General features: G+C 38.7%; 1 protein-coding gene and 1 pseudogene across 2 annotated transcripts in view; one reads left to right on the top strand and one right to left on the bottom strand.

The window, feature by feature from the left end:
* The first annotated feature begins 1561 nt into the window (after positions 1–1561).
* Positions 1562–2305, top strand: LOC109372997 (general transcription factor IIF subunit 2 pseudogene; annotated as a pseudogene).
* A 1504-nt stretch (positions 2306–3809) lies between these two features.
* SHQ1 (SHQ1, H/ACA ribonucleoprotein assembly factor) overlaps positions 3810–18068 on the bottom strand; it is a 131811-nt gene continuing 117552 nt past the window's right edge. Inside the window, exon 11 of one of the 2 annotated variants that reach the window (XM_019626550.1) lies at positions 3810–5359. In XM_019626550.1, the coding sequence (XP_019482095.1) occupies positions 4909–5359 (451 nt within the window). In that variant the 3' untranslated portion in view covers positions 3810–4908. The remainder of the gene's footprint in view (positions 5360–18068) is intronic. The other variant, XM_019626551.1, reaches the window with a different exon arrangement.

An 18068-nucleotide genomic window follows, 5' to 3' on the forward strand; every position in this document is an offset into this window, starting at 1 on the left:
AAAAAAAAAAAAAGATTACTCTACCCAGCAAGGCTATCATTTAGAATTGAAGGACAGATAAAGAGCTCCCCAGAAACAAAAAATCTAAAGGCAATTCATCACCACCCAAACAGTATTACAATAAATGTTAAAGGGAGAATAAGAAGAAAGGCCGGGGGAGGAGGAGGAGGAGGAGAGGAGGGGAAGGTGCTGGAGGAGAAAACAAACAAAACTCCTTAAAATATGAATAAAATGGCAATAACTACATACCTATCAATAACTAAATGTAAATGGATTAACTGCTCCAATCAAAAGACACAGGGTGGCTGAATGAATAAGAAAACAAAACCCTTACATATGCTGCCTATAAGAGACCCACTTCAGATCAAAAAACACACAAAGACTGAAAGTAAAGGGATAAAAAAAGATATTCTGTGCGAATGGAAATGAAACAAAAACAACAACAAGCTGGAGTAGCAATACTTACAACAGACAAAATAGACTTTCAAACAAAGGCTATAACAAGGGACAAAAAAGGACCCAGCAATTCCACCTCTAAGTATTTATCCGAAGAAACCCAAAACACTAATTTGGAAAGACATATGCATCCCTATGTTCATGGCAAAATTACTTACAATAGCCAAGAGATGGAAGCAACTTAAGTGTCCATTGGTAGATGAATGGATAAAGATGTACATATGTACAATGGAGTAGCAGTCAGCCATTAAAAGGAGTGAAATCTTCCCATATGGATGGACCTATGCTAAGTGAAATAAATCAGACAGAAACAGGTAAATATTGCATGACTTCACTTATATGTGGCAATCTAAATAACAAATTAAAAGAAGAAACAAAACAGAAACAAACTCAAAGATACAGAGAATTAACTGATGAGACCAAGGCAGCTAGAGATTGCAGCACTGAGTACCAGAGAAGACAGTGCTGCAGAGAACCCAAGATATCTAGAGAGGGTCTCCTTTTAGTATTTAAGAGAGTACCTACTGATGACAGCATGTTAATAAGGCTGGGGAATAATCATTGGAAAGGATTACAGGGGGCAGCACTAAGCACTCACACAGGTAATCTATTTCCATCAGTCAGACTGGAAAACTCAGAATTCATGGGGCATGGGAAAATCTTCCTTAGTACTGTGAAATTGTTCATCCTAGACTGAGCACTCTTCCAGACCTGCCTAATAAATTAGAAAAGCGAGACCCATAAAGATCAAACTATTTCTAAGTTACTTAAACAACTTAGAAAACAAAGCTAAAGAATACTTTTAAGAATACATATCCAGTATCCAACAAGATAAAATTCACAATGTGTCATCTAATCAAAGATTACAAGACATGCAAAGATGACGCATATTGAAGACTTGTATCCAGAATTTAAAAAGAACTCTCAAAACCCAACAATAAGAAAACAAACAACCTAGTTTAAAAAAAACAATGGGCAGCTGGACGCCAGTACTTTAGTTGGTGGTGGGAGGCCATGCTTGCCCAGGCTCCAGATACTCTCCCTGCAGCTCTCCAGCTCCCAAAGCTGCTGCTCTGGGTTGCACGTCTCCTCTGGTGACAGACCCATGGCTGAGCATGGGAAAACTCACCTGACTGACGCCAAACAGAATACCAGAGAGTGGCTGGTCAAGGTTCCTAAATATTTGTCAGAGCAGTGGGCGAAAGCCCCTGGCAGAGGTAAGGTTGGGAAACTGCGGATTGCCAAGAATCAAGGAAGGACCCAGGCATCATTTAATCTGAATGAGGATCTTGAAAATATTCATGATATTGGCGGAAAACCAGCTTTAGTCAGTGCTCCTAGAGAACATCCATTTGTCTTGCAAAGTGTTGAGGACAAACATTAACAGCGTTTACTGAGAGCTCATCGGATAAGCTTTCATTGGAAGGAATAGTGGTACAAACAGCTGAATGCTGACCTGCTGCTAGTGAAAACTACATGAGATTAAAGAGATTGCAAATAGAAGAATCTTCCAAACCTGTAAGGCTATCACAGCAACTAGACAAAGTTGTGACAACCAATTACAAACCTGTGGCCAATCATCAATACAATACTGAATATGAAAGGAGAAAGAAGATGGAAAACAAGCTCAGGCTGATAAATAATATGTTTTAGATATGCTGTTTCAGCTTTTGAGAAACACCAGTATTATAATCTGAAGGACTTGGTGGACATCACCAAACAGCCTGTGATGCACCTGAAGGAAATCTTACAAGAAAGTGGTATTTAAAATGTAAAAGGGATCCACAAAAACACATGGGAGCTGAAGCCAGAGTACAGACATTACCAAGGAGAAGGGAAGAGTGATTAAGAAGATTCTAAGCCAGCGTGCTCACAGAATTACGTTGATATGGGAACTTCAGCGCCATATGTTACAGGGGAAAAATGGCTGATACTTTAATTTTGTAGGCAAATTTTTAAACAATAATTGTAGAAAAGTTACTTAAGTGTTTTTTTGAGGAGAAACAACAAATTTATTTATAGACTTGTATTAAATCAGATTACTGATGATGTGGTTAGGGTTTAGGGGTTAAGAGGTTTTTCTTTTTGAATATTAACTTTTAAAATGTAAAATTAGGAAATGGTTTTTAAATGAAGACCTTGTCCTTGTTTTTATATCTGAGGAGCTGAAGTTATACAAATCCAGTCAATGGCATAGCAAGAAAAACGTAGTTTTTCAGAAGGAATAAAAAGCCAAAGTTCTGGGCTGGCTGAGCAGCGCGATGATTAAGAACTGGCTTGGGACGCCAGAGGGCCCCGGTTCGGATCCCACATGAGGGCCAGTGACACTGCCCTCCACAGCTAAGATGCTGAACAACAGCTCAACCTGGAGCTGGGCTGCCCGTGAGTGGCCGGCGACGGCATAGGCCACAGCGCCTGCTGCAGTGGGTTGCCATGGGCTACCGTATGTAGCCAGCAGCCAGTGTGAGCGGCCAGCAGCCAGTGAGTGGCCAGCAGCCGCAGTGAGCTGCCGTCCAGAAGCCGGTGACTGATCTGCCTCGCCTGGGAAGAGCTCAATGATGGTGCCAGCTTGGGCCAGTGAAGCAACGTCCTCCACAACTAGACTGAAGAACAAAACGACAGCAACTTTGTCTGTTCCTCTTCCCCCAATTCCCCAGCACTGTTCCCATCCCCCCAATTCCCAAATTAAAATCTTAAAAAAAAAAAAAAGCCAAAGTTCCTTATTCTGAAATTGTCAAAAAACAAAGCTGTCGTTTTTTGGGGTTTTTTTAACAGGTGATCATGTTCTATATGCACATGCATTAATAAAAGAAGAGCATTAATGTTTATACTAGAATAGCAGTTTTCATCAATAGTGACATAAGAAATGGAGAAAGCCATGGTCAATTGGTATTTATTTGCTTTTAAAATAATTTGAAATTAAATGCTTTTCCAACAGTTCAAGATATGTCTCCATCATCAAGATTATAAGGCTCTCAAAGACTGACTTTGCCTTAGTACTTTACTGCACACTCAGCAGGCATGGATTGACTGTCACATGACAAACGATAGTGACAAACTAAAGGACAGTTGTGGGGTAAGGCTGCTGCGTATAGACAGAAAGGTTAATGTCAATTCCCAGGGACTGGACATGTTTCTTTTATCTTTCTTTTTAACTAATTTTAAATAAAAGCAATACATGTTTATGGTGGCAAGAGATTTGAACAGACACCTCACCAAAGATGACAAATATGAAAACGAAAAGATGCACAGTACTGTAAGTCTTAAAAAATGCAAATTAATACCACAATGAGATACCACTTCACGCCTATTAAAGTGGTAAATGTTTTTAAAACTGACCATCCAAGTGATGACAAGAATGTGAAAGAGCTAGAACTGTCATACACAACACTGGTGGGAATGTAAAATGGTATAGCCACTTTGGAAAACAGGTTGGCAGTTTTTTAAACCGTTACTCATACACCTACCACAATGTCTCAGTCATACCACTCCTAGATTTACCTAAGAGAAATAAAAGCATATGTACACATAAAAGCTTGCACACAAATATTCATAACAGCTTTATTTGTAACAGCCAAAATTTGGAAACAACCAACATGTCCATCAATAGGTGACTGGATAAATCTACTCACTGAATTATTACTCAGGTATGGAAAAAAATAAAAATTAAACAACAAAAACCTCTTGATACATGTTACATCAATTCACCTCTAAATAATTATGCTGAGTGAAATAAGACTGATAAAAAAGAGTACATATTACATGATTCAGTATCAGATTCTAGGAAATGCAAGTTTATTTATAGTGACAGAGAGCAAATCAATGCTTGCCTGGGGAACGGTAATGGGTAGCATGTGGGGTGGGCAGTGGGAGAGGGATAACAAAGGAGCATGAGGACACTGGACATGATGGTAAGTACACTATCTTGATTGCAGTGCAGTGATGATTTAATCTGGTGCATGATTTAATTTGGATGTCTGACAAGTTTGAGAACTCATCCTAGAAAAAGTGCTACATACATGTACATCAACACTTATCACATTGTACACTCTAAATATGTGTATGTCAAGTATGCCTTGATAGAGCTATTAAAAATATTATGGGTGCTACGTTTTAGAAATTCTGGCTGAATTCATCTTCAAATATTAATCATTAATTCATTATTAATAATTAATTAAATATTAATTACATTTTGGTAAAAATACTTTAGAACTTTATTTTTAAAGTTGCAACAAGGAAACTAAAAGGTATCAACATTACCTTATTGAAAAACAATGTTGTATACACTAAGAACAAGTACAAAGTAAAAACAAAGAATTCTGTCAGTAAATAAAACCTGACATCATTCTCAACAATGAATAAAGCCACTCAGAGTCAATCATTTGGAGTCTGCCAGTCATCTGTCCTATATACTGCTGTGGTTTCCAGGTTTGGGAATCTGAACTGCAGTCTTCAGTGTTCTCCAAGCTCCTCTATCAGAGGCCGAGACCCTCCAGGAGCCCAGGCAGAGGCCAGTGGCTTTTCCTGACTAGCATCAGACCTCTGGAGGCCCAACTTCCTGCACACCCCATCGTTGTTAATATGCAGGGCACTGCTTTCCTCTAGAAAGGGACCTCGCAAGGAATTTACTGTCTTGGATTCACCACCTTTGAGCTCCTCTTGTTCTGAACCTGAGTCTTCAGTCTCAGATGGCAGGGTGCTGTCTGGTTCCTCCAAATCACCTGCCTCAGAACCGGAGGGAAGTGTCTGCTGCCTGGAAGTGGAATGGGCTGCTGTCAATACAGCTTCTTCCTCCTGGACGAGAAGTGCTGCTGCTTCCAGCTCTTCTAGTTCTAACCCCAGCTGGGTCTTTGTCAAGGACACTTCTTTCAAGGCTTCTGCAAGAGCCGCCAACTTTTTGGACCTTGAAAAACATTTTAAGAAGAAATATTAGGACTATTCATTAATTGGTCTGGGGACAACAGGGTACACAGCTTAAAGAAATAACAAAATAAAATTGGATCCATACTTTATGTGACGCACCAGGATAAATCCCAAAACAGATAAAAGATATACAAGTAAATGTAAAAACTGAAGCTGGTAAAGTATTACAAGGAAGCATAGGAGATTTCCTTTATGATACTAGAATGAGGGAGGCTTTCTAACTATGACTCAAAAGCCAGTAGTCACAAAAGAAAAGACTGATAAATTCAACTAAAAAAGCCCAACAACTTCTGTAGGGCAAAAAAGTCATCATGAGTAAAGTCAAAAGGCTAATAATGCAAAATTGAGAAAAATACCCGCAATTTCTATCACAGAGCAAGGCCTAATTTCCCCAAAAGAGTTCTTAGAAATGGATATAACAACCCATCAGAAAAATGGGCAAAAGACATAAGCATACAATTCTCACAAAAGGAAATACAAATGCCTATTAAATATATGAAAACATATTCAACTTCAGTCATATAAGACAAATACAAATTGAAGTCATATTGAGATATATTTTTCATTTATCAAATTGGCAAAAATCCAAACATCTGATAACACTGCTAGCAAGGCTGGGGGGGGGGGAATGCTCCTTTCATACACTGGTGGTAAGAGATTAAATAGAAACAACCCCATATGAAGGAACACTTATCAATAACTTTCAAAAGTGAAAATGAACATACCCTTGATCCAGCAATACCACATCTGGAAAATTAAACACATATGCTACATGACACAGGCCCAAGGTGGTTGTTGTTTTTTGTTTTTATTTTTTGTACTATGGCATTGTTTTTAATACTCAAAAGTGGGAAACAATCAAATGTCCATCAATATGGGACCAACTGAATAATGATGACAAAGGAACAGTCTACAGCTGCATAAGGAATAAAGCATCTCATGAGCTAACCCAGATATATTGTTTATTTTTAAACCTATGTGAACGTAATACCTATTCAAAAGTTTTAAATGTACAAAATAGAAAAAATAAGCAATGTTAGAGAGCAGCAATGTTAAGTACTTTCTATTTTTATCAGAAAACCATTTCATGTAATTTCAGAGGATATTTTTCTAAATTTGTAACATTACATTATATTGAATAAACTTTAACATTAACTTTGATGTAATTGTTTGGTTTTTGTGTTTGAAAGAAGCAACATAAAACATACTGCAGTTCTCCAAAAACTATGTCTTTACTATTCTATAGAGGAAAATCTGATGTGACAACTAAGAAAAGGCAGCAGTGAGTAAAAATGGTCAGCACACTGCCATGGCTTCTACGTGTCCCTAACTCAAAGATTAAATGAGTGTATAAAACAGTTAGTGGCTTTGAGACAAACTGGATAAGAGTGAGTTTACAAGATAAATTCATTTGTAAAAGTGTAATCCATCCCATATTAGGAGAATGAGGCTTTATTTTAATAGAGCTGATGTGAATGGATGCTGTGATGGGAAATACTGAACAAAGATGGTCATTTTCATCTAAGTGTCTACATATATCTAAGACCCTTTTGTTTCAAAGTATTTAGCGTAATAATGACTTTGCACAGGCATGCCACCCCTCTCTACCTCTCCACAAGTGTAATCAGGACCCTGAAGCTTTACTGGAGTCAGTGTCCAAGGGTGGGTGGGAAGTACAGTGGGGTGAATGGGAAAAGGGCAACAGCTATCATTGATGGGCAACTTTCTCTTAAGCGAGGAAAACCCTGAGTTTCAGTGCTGAAATTTCTAGAGCTTAGAAAAGGAAAGGTGGCTAGGATAAAGAGGAAAACTAAGATGAAATCAGGTGAAGTCAGTTAATAATTTCCCAAAGGGCTAAAAACTGGATGAACTCTGGTCAGTCTGAGACATCCTTAAAAGCATAGTTATGGAATAAGATGGTTGCAATATCATTTACATCCATGTTCAAGATAGTTGTCGATGATGTTCACCATATATTTTGAAATCTTGACTACCAGTGATAAAGGATTCAGTCAAAGCTAGTGGGCCAGTTTAAAACAACTCTGCCCCAAGGCTCTGTCAGCCTAGGAACCAGTTCACTGCCATCTTTCTCACTGAAGGAGGTCCTCTCTGTGTAGTGACACACAGCTTTAAGAGATAAAGAGCAATGAACTTGGGAAAAAAGACAATGCCTCTTATTAAATTATAATATTAGAAATAAAAAATTTAAATAAAAGCTTTTACTATAGTAACTACACATCTCACATTTTTAATAGCCATGACAAATCCTTTAGACAATAAATGAAGGACGATGTTTTACAAATATCATTGCACTTGCTCCTAACGACAACCCCATGAAACAGTCTCATTTTATCCCATCACAGATGATGAAACAGAAACTTGGAGGGATTAAGAAAACTGCTGCAGTCCGCCCAGCAAACAGGGGAAATCAAGACTGGACCCCATGCCTCAGAGCTCTAGTGCTCTTCCTACATCACCATAGAGCCTCCCATGAATATCCAGGCTCTGAAAAGTTCCACCTCCTAAGACCACATTCTTCACTCAGTTTGAGGTCTATTCAACATCTTCAAAATGATCAAGTTCTGACTTACACAAGGTCCAGAATTCTCCAAAGAAGCTATGCCAATCTTACCAATCTTAGCTTACAATTTTAGCTTACCAATCTTAAATGAAGCATATACATCTAAGTTTTAACTACAGAGGTTTAGAATAGGAGGGGGAAAATGGATTATTTTGGTGGATATTAGCAAATACTACAGTAGATATGTCAAGACCTCAAGTTAAAACTATTTTGATCTTTATTACTGTCTACTATAAAAATGTTATATCTGTCATTTATAACAGTATAAATTTGGAATTTCAAACTTACCTGTAATCCTGGCTCTCTTCAGAAAACATTCCCTACATATGGGACTAAAAAGTGTCAACTCTAATAGGCAGGAAAGGGACAAGGATAAGCCATGTCCAAACAGACAGGTACTTGTGCCTGTTACCAGCTGATACGAATTTTTATCCTTCAGGGGAAAGTTTGTTTCTCACTTTTAGCACTACATTATGTTTAAAGTATCCAATTTTATAATATATGTGAAAAATGAATTACATGTTCATTTTTTATTCACCACATGGACACATCTCTATTTCTTATTATTCTACTTTTACTGCCTCAAGTTGGCCAGTTCCCTAAATTAATATTAAAGATCTGATAAAAACATTAAGTTTATGGAAAAAGCATTCTGAACTTTCTTCCCCAAAGAATGCTAGGATAAAAAGTGATTAAGAATTTCAAAACATCATTGGTGTAAAAAGTGACCTAATAGTCTGAGATATGATAGTTCTATTCACCTATTTACACAGATAACTTAGCAAGCACTGTTCATAAAAAAGAAAATTATTCCTTTGGAGAAAAAATTAATCCATGAAAGAGTAGCTTTCTTGTTCTTCCAACTGCTGGTATAATTAGAGTTGGTTCTAAGTCTGCCACTCCTTGTAAATTCTAGAGCCAAACTCTGTAATAGCCTTTCCATTTCAGAAAGCACCTCATTTAAAGTAGTTAGTGGGTTTTCACTGTCACACTCAGACCAGGCTAATTCATGTCAAAAAGTCTTGTCAAATGACATGATTAGTTAACCACAATGCCTACAAAAACCAGGTACATTCTGATATATCTCAATGAACACATATGCTGAATTACTAGTTGTACTTATAGTATATATTTTATATCTAAGTGAAGAACACCTACCTGTTAAGCATGTATTTATTACAGATTAAAGATATTTAGCATTTAAAAGAGACATGACAATTGAATCATATTGTCCTATTTTAATAAAATTATACTCAAAACAGGCTTTTCTTAGAAAGTTTTTGGAAATGTAATCTTACTACATAACTTAAAATTTTCTTTGTATATGTGAAACAGTATCCTATTTAGAAAAAAGAAACTTAAGACTGCTTTCTGACAAGTTACTGTAAATAAAACTATTATGAAAGAGTAAGAGCTGAAAGTGCATGCCTGTACCATGGCTGAGCTTATATACAATTTCCTCAATTATTTTACATTTGGTGACCGAATTTAGGAGAAAAAAAATAAGGATCCATGGCCTTATGAAACAGCCAAAACAACATGCACAAGGAGTTCTGAAATGTAGAAAAAAAGAAAACTGGTTATAAATAGAAAGCATACATCCTGTTTCTTGCTGTAGAGTTTTGTCTCAAACTATTAATCAACTTTTCACCACTTCCTGCAATAGCAGGTCTACTATAAATCTCATAGTAACTGACTAGGTTTCATTTCCTCTACCAAAGTCGGCCAACCCACAAGCCATGACAAACTGACACTGGAGTCAGCAACTGATAATGTAGCACAGGACACCAGTGAGGCAATTCAAGAAACATTCCATACTGGATGATGGAATACACTGACTTGACCTTTTAGTTTCAAAGGACACACACACACACACACACACACACACACACACACACACACACACACACACTCTCTCAGGTCCTATCTGGGAACAAACTTCTTTTTAAAGGGGATTGATGAAAATGACATATAGTCATAATTCCTCCCTATTGGAAAGAACCAGTTCCAAACTTCAAAATCCCTTGTCCAAAACACACTTATATAGCCTGGCCTAAAAGGTAATACTTTAAGTAGAAGCTGCTAGTGAAATTCTTCTCTGATAGTTGCCATGAAAAGTAAATACCAACTGATGTACAGATGAACACAGAATTGTCTGTCATTATTTTGTAATAGTGAAAACCATTTTCGGCCTAGTCATTAATAGAAACAATTGATCTCTTTGAACAAGAAACTATTATACTAATTTACTATAGAAAATACTGCAAGATTAAGAGTTGTTTAAGTCATATTAAGTTTGGGCCAATGAAATAACTTTTCACTCTATTTCCAACTTCACTTAATACCATTCTGTGGCGGGCCTGGGCTATGAAAAATAAAATCTAGTCCATGAATCAGTATAATAATTTTTTGAAAACTCTATTAGTTTCCTAGGGCTGCCATAACAAACTACCACAAACTGGTGGCTTAAAGCAACAGAAATTTATTCTCTCACAGTCCTGGAGGCTAGAAATCCAAAATCAAGGTGCCGACAGGGTTGTTTCCTTCTGAGAGCTCTGAGAGAAGATTCTGTTCCATGCCTTTCTCTTAGCTTCTGGTGTTGCCCCCAATCCAGAAAGCTCTGCCTCTGTCATGACATGGCATCCTCTTTGTGTGTTTGTTTCTTCACTGATGTGTCTCTGTGTCTCCTCTCCTTATAAGGAAACCAGTCATACCAGATTAAGGGGCCATCCTACTCTAGTATTGGGACAGACTAGGGACGGGACTCAGCTTCACTCCCTTATCTTCCAGATCCCGCACCACCCGGCTCAGCTACTTCCCACAGCCTGAATAAGCAACTTTCCACTTGCAAACTTCATCAAGTCAGGCAACCCCCACATCCACATGTGCACACAGCTCTGAGTTGACCGCCATATGACCTTCCTGGAGTGGCGGTACTGAACAGCGCAGCATCCTGGGCCTACTGAGCATGCGCATGCTTCAGGACCCTGGCATCTACTGCACCTGCACAAGCACCATAACCAGGAAGAAAGAAGAGGCTCACCCCAGCTGATATCAAGCCCTCCCTCACTCTGCCCCACATAACGCCCCCAGTGGCTCCCTGAAGGACTTCTGGAGGACTTACCCTTCCACGCTGTCTCCCTTGTGCTCCAGCATAAGCCCCATTGTCTATGAGTTTTTGGATTGGCTTCTTGTCAATTTCTACTACACAGAGAGCCTAAGATCCCGAGGTTGGTAATAGTAAGACCTCATCTTAACAATTAATGACATCTACAACAACCCTATTTCCAAATAAGGTCACATCTGAAGTTCTGGAAAGGACATAAATTTTGAGGGGACACTCTCCAACATAGTAAATCCCTGCAGCTGAAATAAATCGATAGTGGAGATGCTCATTAATGGAGGATAATTAAGACCATAAAGTAGAGGCCAAAATTTAATAGTAAATAGTGATTAAAAAAAGGTTAAAATTTCACCTCGAAACAAAATTACAAACTACACAAATAAGTTTATAAAATATTTGACTGTTAATATGTACGTTATAATTGTAGCTATGCACTAATTCTCAAGATGAACAAAGAATGAATCAAATATTAATTGCAGCTGTAATTGTAATTGTTCTAACAAAATTACGTTATAGCATCATATAACACTCATCACTTCAGATTGGTCTTTTATAGCAAAATCATAGAGGAATTTTACAAATAATCATCCAGGACATCATCAGTTATCTTAAGGGCTCTCAGTCATGTGATATTCAAGTCAATCCTTGGATGTCCAAAATAAAGACTTCCCGCTAATGTCACTTGACTGTAGTTTTCCTCTTCAACTATTAACTAATCCCACATTTCCAAGCCTCACTGTCCGTGTTTCTGTGTGTGGTTCAAGCAGATTTCCCATATTACCTCTATGGCCTTTGTGAAATCATTGATCTCTTGCTCAATTTGCAATTTATTTGCACTGCACAATACCAACAATCAACAAGAGGTCAAACAACAAAAATACTGGCAGGATGCATGGGAAAGATGCTAGGAAGGAAATGATACCAGGGCTGACAATTAAGTTCATGAACTCATCCTAGAAAAAATGCTACATACCTCATTGCTGAATATCGCTATGGTCACCTTCAAAGAAATCCCCTTGGGAAGCTATGCACAGATGCCAATGCCTAGCCCACCCTTCAAAGGAGTTTTGGAACTCTTTTTCTGGAATGGCCATCAGAGCTGTTGTCATATTACCCTTGATGTCCTGAATGTCATCAAAATGTCTTCCTTTCAATATTTCCTTTATCTTTGGGTAAAGAAAGAAGTCACTGGGGGCCAGATCAGGTGAGGAGGGAGGGTGTTCCAATACAGTTATTTGTTTACTGGCTAAAATCTCCGTCACACACAGTGCCATCTGAGCTGGTGCATTGTCGTGATGCAAGAGCCATGAATTGTTGGCAAAAAGTTCAGGTGGTGTAACTTTTTCACACAGCTCTTTTAGCACTTCTAAATAGTAAATTGGTTAGCTATTTGTCCAGTTGGTACAAATTCATAATGAATAATCCCTCTGATATCAAAAAAGGTTAGCAACATCGTTGCAACAAGTTCATGAACTTAATTGTCAGACCTCGTATGTTAGAATTGAGACTAAATTTATTAAGTGGTTTGATCATTAGCAAATTTTTTTTTCCTATTTGGGGGCTTGGGGGAGGGGAACAGTGTTGAAGAATTGGGGAGGGGGACCAGCCAAGTTGTTGTTCTTCAATCTTAGTTATGGAGGGTGCCAGTCACCAACTGGCTGCCTGTCAGCAGCTCACGGCCTCTAAGCTCAAGGTACTATGTTCAATCTTAGTTGCGGGTGGGCGTAGGCACCATCCCATGCAGGAATCGAACCAGCAAGCTTATTGTTAAGAGAGCATGCTCTACCCACAGAGCCATCTGGGTGGCAGCTCAGCTCATGGTGCCGAGTTCAGTCTTAGTTGCCGGTGGGCATAGCTCACCTTCGAACAGGCAGTGTTGTTGTTAGGAGCATGTGTTCTCACCAGCTGAGCCATCCTGCCACCTGTTAGCAGCTCAGCAGCAGCTCAGCTCAGGCGCAGCGTCACTGGCTCATTTGGCAATCGAACCGTTGGCACTGTTGCTGAGAGCTCATGCTCTTAAGCTAACTCTTAACCAACTAAGCCACTCAGTCGGCCCTAGTAAATATTTTTGTGTTTTGACTACCATCATTTGGATTCCAGTCTTCAAATAGAGAATAAAAATACATGCTCATTAGCTCATTAATATATAGTTGATACACTGGACTAGACAAAAAAAGGGGAATAAAATATTTAAATGCCTTTCAATAACATAGTCAAATTATGGCCAACAACTACTGTAAAGTCTTCTTGAATGCTACATAATGGGACAAAGCTTCCTTGTCAGCATCAGTTCATAGAGACAGCTCATACTTCCCAACTACTGCCTCTGTGACAGGCTCAGTTCTAAGTATCTTACATGATTTGGTTAATTCATTCAGAACTAACAGCAATCCTATTAAATAGGTACTAGTATTCTTACTGGTAAATGAGAAAACTGACCCACGGGCACATAAAGTTGTCACGTTAACCCAGAGACAACTCTAAAGTCCTCCAAGCAAAAAATGTCTTATTTTTCATAATGTTAGTATGTCTGTAAACTCACACACTTTTCTGCTGGTTCACAATTATATAATCATTTATTCTAAATTTCAAATGATAAACAGCTAGGCTAAATGTTTAAAAATTCATATATGAAAAGCTCCTCTCCAGCTCATCAGGGGTGAAAGCAGCAGCACTAAGGGCAAGGAAAGGGATTCCAGCTCCAGCAGTTACTTTTGAGAAAAGTGTGCAGATAACAAACCTATACACACATACACAGACACCCACATAATACATTAATGCCCACACATACACATGCATTAGTGCACATATACACATATGAAGGTCTGACAATTAAGTTCCTGAACTTGTTGCAATAATGTTTCTAACCTTTTTTGACATCAGAGGGATTATTCATTATGAATTTGTACCAACTGGACAAACAGTTAACCAATTTACTATTTGGAAGTGCTGAAAAGGCTGCGTGAAAAAGTTACATCACCTGAACTTTTTGCCAACAATTCATGGCTCTTGCATCATGAAAATGCACCAGCTCACACGACACTGTGAGGGAATTTCTAGCCAGTAAACAACTGTATTGGAACACCCTCCCTACTCACCTGATCTGGCCTCCAATGACTTCTTTCTCTTTACCCAAAGATAAAGGAAATATTGAAAGGAAGACATTTTGATGACATTCAGGATATCAAGGCTAATATGACAACAGCTCTGATGGCCATTCCAGAAAAAGAGTCCCAAAATCGCTTTAAAGGGTGGACTAGGCGCTGCAATCAGTGCATAGCTTCCCAAAGGGAGTACTTTGAAGGTGACCGTAGTGATATTCAGCAATGAGGTATGTAGCACTTTTTCTAGGATGAGTTCACGAAGTTAACTGTTTGACCTCGTATTTTTTAGAGCAAAGACTTTATGTAAAAAAAAAAAATTACTACGGCAATCCTACATATTAAAGAGGGTGCCTCAGGTAGGCGAACAAAGGTTTATCCAAATCTAGAGAACCTATCACTTGCCTTGTCACTGACATCTATCTCAGAAGTGAAAGGGTGAGGGTGATAAATAGGTTGAGAAAGGTACGATGTTCATAAAGAACTGTCTGAAAGAAATACAATCCATGAAGTTTTCAAATTGTTCTGCATTTGCCAGAGCAAATCAAATTAGCAAAGATGGAAACGTGTCTCATAAATTTGCCACATTTCTCTCTACTCCCCTCCATTTCAACAGAACTGCATTTGCTGAAGTGTGCTTCATTTAATCTCCAAAGCTGGTGTTCAGAGCCAATCTGAAAAACAGCCCCAAGAAACTCTTGGATCTGTGCTACCTAAACATCTTCCTTTCCATAACTGGCTGTTAGGAAATTCAAACCTGTGACCTACCTGGCATGATGGAATATACCTAGAGCTCCTCCCTATTTCATTTTGTTGCTACTTTTTTTTTTCCTTTTTTACCCCCCCCCCAACCTTTAATCACATCTTGTTTCACACACACACACACACACACACACACACACACACACACACTATAAATAATTTCTGGTTTAAAGCAAGGAATAAATAAGTAATTTGAGTGAAACCAAATAGTTGGTTAAGTTAAAAAACAACCAAAAAACCACTAAAGCAAAAACAAACAAACAAAAAAAAAAACCTTTGCAGGACAGAAAAGAATATGGGAAAATGGGAACTTAAAAGTCCAGACAGGTCTTTTCAATCCATTTTCTACTCTAAAGTTATTCCATGAAGTTCGACATTTTGGGTATGTCAGACTTAAACAATTCTGACATTATTTCTACATTTCATCTATGTGAAAAGGACATACAGTATCGCTTAATAACAAAGGTGTAGTATTTTGACCTGTTAACTGTTCAGATGAAATGGCTGATTGGATTCCATGAAACTAAGTGAAGGAGGCATTACTATGAAGATGATAGCAGAAGGAAGGTATTGTGGGCTGAATTGTGTCCCCACAAAAATATGTTCAAGAACCTTTCAATATGACCTTACTTGAAAATAAGGTCTTTGCAGATACAATCCAGTTGAGGTCATACTGGGTTAGGGTAGACCCCAAATCCAATGACTCAGGGGGACCAGTGTCCTTATGAGGCAGAAAAACAGATAGATAGGGACAGGGCCACAGTGGAGGATACAGGCATGGGAAAGGTCGGGGGACTGCTTCAGGGCAGAGGAATAGCTAATGGGGAGGTGCGGGGGAGGGAGCTGGGTGGAGAGATAACCAAACTGCAGAACTGCAAAATCCTATAAAACTAACAGTCCAGGTAAAGGGGGCCAATCAAGCTACAGCAAAATGTTTCAAAATGTCAGGTTACAGCAAAATGTTGCAAAAATCACAGGCTCAAGGACAGATATAGTCCCCAGTGTAGACTAGCTCAGGGGGCATTCCATTTTCGGATCCCCCCTCTCTCCAGAGAGCTGTTCTCTTGCTTTTTACAATAAAACTGCTTCTGCTTAAACCTAGCCTCTCTGATCTGCCTCTCCATTCTTCTGCGACTGTGAGATCACGGTCCCGGGAGGAATAACACACAGATCCTAAATCACTTATAAGAATACCATGTGAATAAAAATTTTTATTCCCAATTATATCAATGTTAAGTTGTATTCCATGTTTAAAATTAAAAGATTCTTGGTATTTTACGTTAAGGAATAACGTAAAATGTAAATGTTGCTATTAAAATGTTTTAGTTAAATCCTTTTTAACATAAAGATGCTATAGATTGTGTATAAGCAAGCAAGAAAGAAAAAGTTGTCTCTGAGACTTAAAAAAAACAATACCATGGGAAGACACAGGGACACAGAGACAGAGAAGGCCAAGTGATGATGGTGGCAGATATCAGAGTGAAAAGTCTACAAGCTAAGGAATGTCAATGATTGCCAGCAGCCACTAGAAGCTCAGAGAAAGGCAGGGAACAGATTGTCCTTAAGCCTCCAGAAGGAACCAGCCCTGCTAATACCTTGGTTTTGGCCTTCTGGCCTCCAGAGCTGCGAGAGAATAAATTTCTACTGTTTTAAGCCACCCAGTTTGTGGTCATTTGTTACAACAGCTCTGGGAGACTAATGGAGAGGGCTATATAGGGGTCAAGATCTTTAGAGCTGAACATAAATTAGAAAACGTTTCATACAAATTCCCAATTTTACAAATGAAAAAATGACACAACCAAAACTATTAATAACAGCAAGGCACAGAAAAGTTTCCCTCACATAATAAAATGTAGAGAATGGGCCATTCTGTTTCTAATTCCTCTGTGAGTCTAAAACGTTAGGGTTTTACATTTCTGTTATGATCATGATGTTCCCATGTTTAAAAACCTGCAATGGCTTCCCAGAACACTCAGAATAAAATCCAAACTCCCCCACTAAGGATCAGGCCCCAGAAGATCTTGTCAGAGCTGTGTCCACCTCTCAGTGGGGACAACCGCCACTCGTGGCTAGGTAACTGTGCTCCAGGCTCCACTCACTATCCTCTTTCCATCCCAAGGACACAATGATGCATTCTCACCTCAAGGCCTTTGCACTTGTTATTCCCTCTTTCTGGAACGTTCTTCCCCTAAGTTTTCTGTGTTGTCACCTACTCATTCAGTGCTCAGCCTCAAGGAAGCTTGCAAGAACAGTCTATTTAAAGCAATGCTTTCCAAGCTGTTTCATGTCATGAGACACACAAAAAAACGGTATTTGCCTGGCATGGCACAAGGGGGAACCGACTGACCTGGCTGGCCTACCTGTCATTCTGAAGGCCAGGGTGCCAATATCTCCATTCCCCTGAAACCCATTTAGAGTGCCAAGGATCACCAGCTGGGATGCACTGGCCTTTATTCTTCAACTTCTTGTATCAAAACATTATTATACTCTAAAAAGTAGAAATTCTGGCTCAATTTTCAAATATGTCCCTTTTGTCTCCACTTTCCTTGAAAGCAGAATGAAAATGACTGCTTCCAAATTTCCTGGCATACTATGAGAAAGACGGGATCAAGTAATTTAATGTTTCTTTGTATGCTTGTTCTAAACGCTAAAATTTTTCTTGGTTACAAAATATAAAGTCTGTGTGCTATGCTGCTTTCACAATCCTGAAACAGGAAATACTCAAGTGTTGGTGTGTTTACCACATGTACACACTGCACTGTGCAGCTCTCCAGGTTATGATGGAAGTCAAAAACTCTGAAAACTCAGAATATTCACCCACAACGTTGAAACGTCTTCTTAAATGCATATTGCAATGGCATGAATCAGTTAAACTAGAACCATTCTGTGGTTTCTTAATTACAATCCTATTCTGCAAAATGAATGACAGCAGCACAACTGCCAGCTCACTTGTTTGGGTTTTCTGGAATTATTAAATGTCTGACATAACACATAAGCTCTGCATCTTTCCATTCACTCTGAAGCACGGTTAATATGCTTTCTAAAGGAAGTCTGGAACCTTTGCTTCCCCAGGGAGGAAGCCAGGACAACATGATGTAACACAACTATGGGAATGACACTT

This window comes from Hipposideros armiger, unplaced genomic scaffold, assembly GCF_001890085.2.
Source record: "Hipposideros armiger isolate ML-2016 unplaced genomic scaffold, ASM189008v1 scaffold_683, whole genome shotgun sequence".
NCBI classification, from domain to species: Eukaryota; Metazoa; Chordata; class Mammalia; order Chiroptera; family Hipposideridae; genus Hipposideros; species Hipposideros armiger.